The sequence below is a fragment of the Chrysochloris asiatica genome, unplaced genomic scaffold, assembly GCF_000296735.1.
Source record: "Chrysochloris asiatica unplaced genomic scaffold, ChrAsi1.0 scaffold00029, whole genome shotgun sequence".
Classification (NCBI taxonomy): Eukaryota; Metazoa; Chordata; class Mammalia; order Afrosoricida; family Chrysochloridae; genus Chrysochloris; species Chrysochloris asiatica.
The window spans coordinates 953,855-961,138 of NW_006408547.1; the positions used below are offsets into that span (position 1 = coordinate 953,855).

Sequence of the window (7,284 nt, forward strand, 5' to 3'; positions counted from 1 at the left end):
CCTTCAATACCATTCGTTCTTGATCATCATATGCTACCTCTTAAAAACATTGGCTACTTGTTTTTGTTACAGTAACTGTATGTTCCTTCCATCTCCTTTTAATGTTCCCTGCCTCGTTGAGTATTTTGCCATTAGAATACTTCATTATGACAGTTCAAGACTTAAATGATTTTTTTAATTCAGTTCTTTCAACTTGAGAAATGTTGAGTGTGTTCCTTTCCTTTTGGCATAACGTAACGGCTGGTTAGCTTGAACTGCCGACCTCATAGTTCAAACCGACCTTGCAGTCCAGAGCATTAACCCACAATGCCACATCAGAACTCTGTAAATGTATATTCATACATGTGTGCATTTGTTGTTGTTAGGTGCCATCGAGTCGGTACCAACTCATAGTGACCTTATATCTTATGCACAGCAGAACGAAACACTGCCCGATCTGGGCCAATTTACTATTGTTGCCATACTTGAGTCCCTTGATGCTGCCACTTGGCCAATCCATCTTTTTTTTGGGGGGGGGGGTTTCTATTTTTCTCTAACCCCCCACCTTACCAAACATGATATCCTTCTCCAGTGACTGGTAAAAACAGGTAATTTTCTGAATTATTCATCTTTGTATCCCACAGAATCAGAGAAGTGTTACAGATATATTCAGTACATATTTTCTTAACTGATGAATGATAATTTTTAGGTAGAATTAGAAAGCATGCTGTTCCTTTATCTTGGAAAATAAGACACATTGATAGATGGAAAGGAAATGCTTTATTCCTTTATAGAAATAAAAAGATAGGAAACTAGAGAAAATATATTGTTCTAAAGTTGAAACTGCTCTGTAAAAGTATGTTGTTTTTAGTTATCAAAAATACAGTAAAGAAGAAATAGTAACTGTTTGGTACTTTAGAAACTTTATATTTTCTAAATATTTATAGAAGTAATAACTCGAGAGTTTCTTCATAATGGACTTGGGACATTAGTACAGGAGTTGTATTTCTTTTTGGGTTTCCGGTGGTGGTAGAGTCAGTTTTGACTCATAGCGACTCTGTATAGGGTTTGCGAGGAGTGGCTTGTTGATTTGAACTGCCAACCTTGCTGTTCAAACTGACCTTGCAGTCTTGCACTTACCCTACAGTGCCACAGCAGGACTCCCGGTTAGGTAGTAGCAGCAGACATCCAGTGTTGTTCTTATCATAACAAGCAATCCGATGCACAATAGAAGGAAGCAGTGCCTGGCCCACTGCCATCCTCACGATGAGAGTGAGGGTTACTTGGGAATGGAGCTAGGCCCTAATTTTCTGTTCTTAAGCAGTCTCCATGCCAGGTGGTTTACCTCCTTTTTACACATTTAAGAATTTTGTATTTTGTTAGGCTAAGAATGTTTTTCTATTTTAAGCATATATAGATATCCCATTTCTTGTGCTCTTCTATTACATGCATAAGTTTTTTTTTTATATTAACTTAATATTATGGTTTCTTGAGGGATATAGCCCCAGGTGTTTAAAAATACTTTAAATTATTGTAGTACATTTAAAAAAAAAAGACTTCGCAGCTTTTTCAGATTCTAATTTTCAGAAATTGCCTCTTCACTGCTTAAGAGCAGGCTGGTTCTTCTTCACTGATTTCGGTCGGTGTTCCTCTGTAAGTTGGGAAGTTGTAGTATTGACCAAGACAGATACTATTCTTGTCACTTTTATGACGGACTTGTGGCAGTGTGGTTTTTGTTTTTTTCAGTTCAATTTCTCCTTACCTCTTCTATACCTCAACTAAATTATTATTTTTTAAATTTGGCTGATGTGTTTTTAGCTGTCCTCTGTCTACATTTCTTCCTGAAATGTTCAAGTTATGTTCATCTTTCATAGCCTTGTTTAAATGACCCTATCTTACAAAAATGTTTTTTAAAATCTTTTTCTCTCTATTGTCTTAAGATGTTTTTTCTCATTTGAATCCCCAGTGATACAGTGATTTGAGTGTTTTACCTTTCTCTTCCTCAAATTTAAGGCTTACCAATGTAAGATTGGCACCTTAATGATCTAGAGCTGCTGTAACAGAAATACCACAAGTGGATGCCTTTAGAAAACACATTTATTCTCTTGCAGTTTAGGAGGCTGAAGCCCAAATTCAAAGTGTCAGCTCTACAGGAATGCTTTCTCACTTTTTTGGCTCTGGGCAAAGATTCTTGTCTCCTTTCAGCATTTGTAGGCCAGCTTGTCTTGGAGATCTCTATGAATCTTGGCATCAGTCTTACTCTGCATCTAGGAGCTTCACATTACAGGGACCACAGGTCTAAAGGATACTTTTTACTCCCAACTCTTCTTTCTTGGTGTACTAAGTCCCTTTTGAGCTCGGCTTGCCTGTTTAATCTCTTTTATATCTCAGAAGAGACAGGCTGAGGATACAATCTAATTCTGTAGGTTGAATCTGGCCTCATATCATACAAGTGAGATTTATAGCACATAGGATAATTACATCAGATCAAATCATGGGTATGATTTACATAATACATAGCTGTCAAACCACTGAGAATTGTAGCTCAGCCAAGTTGACACATATTTTAGGGGAACAGTTCAACCCATGAAATACAGACAGCATGTTATTTTCTCCATGTGCTTAACATAGTTTTTGATTGTCAAGAAACTTCAGACTCAAGAAACTTCAGACTTACCCTGTGTAACCGTAACTACGATCAAAATAGGCAAAACTTGATTAAAAAAATGAATTAGTTATGAAACAAGTAACACTTTAACTAAGTTGAAGTTGATGTTCCATGTTTGGTGTGGGGGTTGAAAGGTCTGTGACAGTTAGGCCTTCCCTTTTCCTGTAAGGATTCTGTAGCTCGAGTTTCCTGGTATTAGAGCATCATAGGTTACAAAAGGTCTTTTAAGAGTTGGTTACCTCTTTTTTCTTTAGAAATGATATTAAGTAGTTTCAGGCCTTGGGTGTCTTCATCCTATCATCAAAAAACCACTTTTAAAAATAAATCATTGTAGATGACGTAATAACTGATGTAAATATTTTGTGCTAAGATGCAGACAATTTCATGGGCTTATTTTCTCTTATAAAATTAACTAGTAATATCTTTTGTTTGTGACTTTATATTTTCACAATACCAGCTAGTCTAAGCATTTTCTGTTGATGTATATTGTTGTTAAGTGCCGTTAACTCTGTTCCAACTCATAGTGACCCAGTATAGGGTTTCCAAGGAGTTCCTGGTGAGTTTGTACTGCTGACTTTGTGGTTCAATCCAGCCTTGCAGTCCTATACTTATCCTACAGTGTATGTATGTGTGTGTGTGTGTGTATATATATATATATATATATATATATATATATATATATATAGAGAGAGAGAGAGAGAGAGAGAGAGAGAGAGAAAGAGAACCATGTAATACCTTCTCAGCTAATATTGATGACCTGTGGATCTCCTGTTCTAGCTCATAATAAACTAGCCTTGGGTTGAATTTTCACAATGCTAACATGTTGTTTCTTGCTGATAAAAACAGTAGGGGTTTCCTGTGATTTTTAAGATATAAATACCTCAAGAACCTATAAGTTGTTATTTTTAAAAAATGGTATTTTGTTATGCTTGCAAACATGAGTTTTGGGGAAGCATATATTTGTGTTTTCCTCTGGTGTACTATATTGCTTTTCGGTTAGTTAATGTTATATTTACTTCAATTTTTATAATCCATTGTCATATACATTATGTTTTGTTAGCTTTTATTTCATTAGTTGAGAAAAAGCCAGTATGTTTGTTGAGTCAAATAGCCTTGTTCTTTGAAACTGATCACGGTCTCTTATTTTGAAAACATATATAACATCATCGTATAGATGTCATTTTCTTAACGCTAACAAAAGGAACTTTTAAATAAATTAGTTATCATCTTCTGTGTTATTGAACATGTGGTCAGTTGTCATGTTCATACAGCCACATGATCAAAGTCTGAACTCCTGTCTAATTCTTCCCTGCTGTTAGGCTACCCTGTCATGATCAAGGCCTCAGCAGGTGGTGGTGGGAAAGGCATGCGGATTGCTTGGGATGATGAAGAGACCAGGTGAGATGCTGTCTACGATATATTTTTTGATGTAAATTATAGTTACTAGAGTTTCATTAAACTGACAAATACCAAAAACATAATGGAGTAATTTTGATAACCATAGGATATTTATTCTTTTAGATAATCAAAATTAAAATTATGCTTAAGACTTCTGTATATTATTGATAATTGTATTATTGAAAGGTTTTTGCTTTCTTAACTATTAACAAAAGATCTTACTTTTCTTTATACAATGTATATTGTGTATTTTAAAATTGCATAGTTATAATTCCATTTTATAGTCAAAAGTTACTAATGTTTGGTTGTAAAATTATGAATGTAGTCTCAAGATTTCAATCAAATATATTATTTAGAACACTTAATTTCAGTGTGATCTTATTACTGCCCTAGTTGCTTGTTACCCATGGTAATTTATACAAATAGTAAGTTACTGTGATATAGTGTGAAATATATTTGTGTGAAATTGAAATGATGTCCTTTAAATGGAATGCATTTTGTTGTAACTTTAGAACATTTTCTTATTAGTAGCTTAGGAAACCAAAAGTAACTCAATACATAAAGTTTTTTAAAAAACCTATATACTGATGACGTTACAATGATTAGAAAAGAATTATTTGAAAACTGTCTAATATAAGGAGGTTTTAAGAACCACTATTCAGATTTGTATTCTTTACATGTTTTCAGGTTTAGCAACAGACGAGATTTATGGCTTCTTTATGAAGGCAGGGAATGAAAAACATCACTGAATTATTGTTAATGTTGCCTTTTTCACCCTTTCTCTGCTCTGCAGTATTTTGCTCTTCCAAATGAGTAGTTTAACTATTCCTTACCTTCTCATCCCCTCCCCTCTGCCTCCTTTTGTCTCCCTCCCTCCCTTCCTGTCTTGGTGATATTTTCTTGGAGATATAAAAAGTTTGGTAGTCCATGAGGATGTCTCTGTATAAGCAATTTGTCACAGTTAGTTTAGAAAAACCTTTTTTTTTTTTTAAAGGAAATGTTTGTATTCTTGTTCATAAATGATAGTAGGTAATGAGCTGCATAATTGACAAGCATAGGTTTTTGAATAGGAAATGCCACTTTTATTTAATTAAGGGAAAATGAAGAATAAAACATGCTGATTAGTTTTTGGTAGTCGGATGTTTTCCCTACTTGGTAGTTATGATTGTTGTTGTTGTTAAGTGCCGTTGAGTTGGTTCTGACCCATAGCGACCCTGGATAGGGTTTCTGAGGAGCAGCTGGTGAGCTTGAACTGCTGACCTTGCAGTTCAAACGGCTTTACATTATGGCGCATTAATCCACAGAGCCACACCAGGACTCCAAGCTTATATAAAGGGTCCTAAAATATTGCTTAGAAAGAGCCACTTTTTATTTTCCCAAGGGTATGTGGAGGGTTAATTGCTATCCTTGACAACGGTAACTGTCATGGAGTCGTGAAGGTGGGAAATGACAGAATTAGAGAAATCTGATCTAGAGATTAGAAATGTAGTCCAGTTGCTTGTTTTATAGTTGAAGAACCCAATTTGCCTAACGTCAGTTAGTGAGTTAAGCAGTAAAAGTATTTTAACACAGAGTATTTGACTTCAAATCTAAGATTGTCTTCAGTAAACCATAGCTTAGCACCAGTGACTTTAAAATGTTAGTAGATGTAGTGTACAACCATACAGAATGAATCAGAGGATGTGACTCTAACAAATGCTACTGCAATCTTGGTGGTGTCTGAACTATGCTTTGACATAGTGATTTGGTCTCTGCTGTTCTAATGGGTCTCACTGTTTTCATTCAGTTAGGATTAGTTGTGGTAAATAATGAGTAGAGACAAATGGAATGGATTCAGGAGGGACTTGAAGTGGAGTAGTGGGTTAGCGTAAATGTCAAACAGAGTGAAGGGAGGTTTTGGTATTAGGTACTTTAGGGAGACTTAGAGCGAAATGCTGTGCTGTCGTGGATTGAGTTGCTGTGAATCTGAGGGCTCTGCCACCAGTATTTTAAATAACCATCAGGGTCACCCATGGTGGACAGGTTTCAGATAAGCTTCTAGACAAAGACAGACTAGGAAGAAAGAGTGACAAACTGCTTATGAATCGCTAGTCACTGAAAACTCTATGAATAGCAGAGAAACAGGAGAAAAGTTTGAAGTTGTCAAGGACTTCATTCTTCTTGGATCAACTATCATCATTCATGGAAGCAGCAGTCAAGAGATCAGATGACGTGTTGCATTAGGCAAATCTGCTGCACAGGAACTTTTTAAAGTGTTGAAGAGCAAAGATGTCAGCTTGAGGATTCAGGTGCGCCTGACCCAAGCCATGGTATTTTCAATAACCTCATATGGATGCGAAAGCTGGACGGTGAATAAGGAAGATCGTAGAAGAATTGATGCATTTGAATTGTGGTGTTGGAGGAGAATACTAAAAGTGCCATGGACTGCCAAAAGAACCAATAAATCTGTTTTGGAAGAAGTGCAGCCAGAGTGCTCCTTGGAGGCCAGGATGGCTAAGCTTCATCTCTCATACTTTGGACATACTGTCAGGAGGGAATAGTCGCTGGAAAAGGATGTCATGCTGAGTAAGATGGAGGGTCAGAGAAAAAGAGGAAGACCCCCAACGAGATGGATCAGCCAGGTGGCATCATTGATGGTATCGAGGGTGGTGGCAGTAGTGAGGTTGGCCCAGGATCGGACATTGTTTCGTTCTGCTGTGCATGGGGTCGCTATGAGTCGGTTCCAACTCTATGACACCTGACAACAACAGAGGGACCTGGAGGAGTTGGGGTGAAAGTCATCCAGTACACTGAAGCCAAAACTCATTCATAAGACAGGTTTTAGAGTAAAGTCTTTCAGAGGCATCACTAGCCTTCTAAATGCTTAGGGTAGGCCCTCTGTGGGAGACCTCCATTGGTCCCTTCAACGTAAAGGAACATTGGCTTAGATCACCATATTTCTTTGATTGAGCATCAAGTAAAGTAATTAGGTCATGCTCTGGGTTGATGATATATGATAAATATACACGTTTTTAAACACCAGGCTCCTCTCGATGTTGCACTGATCGTACATATTGAGAAAGCTACCATCAGATTCTTATCTGCCATCATAGGCTTACTCATCTAGTAAGAGTAAATCCACTGTATTGGCACTGCCGGGTAAGCACTGGACCACAAGATCAGTTAGAACTGCAAGGTTGGCAGTTCAAATTCACCAGCTGCTACTTGGATACCCTATACAGGATCTCTATATGTCAGAA

At 36.9% G+C, this 7,284-nt stretch overlaps 1 protein-coding gene across 1 annotated transcript in view; it reads left to right on the forward strand.

Moving 5' to 3' along the window:
- PCCA (propionyl CoA carboxylase, alpha polypeptide) overlaps positions 1 to 7,284 on the forward strand; it is a 605,786-nt gene that overhangs the window by 237,427 nt on the left and 361,075 nt on the right. Inside the window, exon 9 of the mRNA XM_006846664.1 lies at positions 3,967 to 4,045. Coding sequence (XP_006846727.1) covers positions 3,967 to 4,045 — 79 coding nt within the window. The remainder of the gene's footprint in view (positions 1 to 3,966; positions 4,046 to 7,284) is intronic.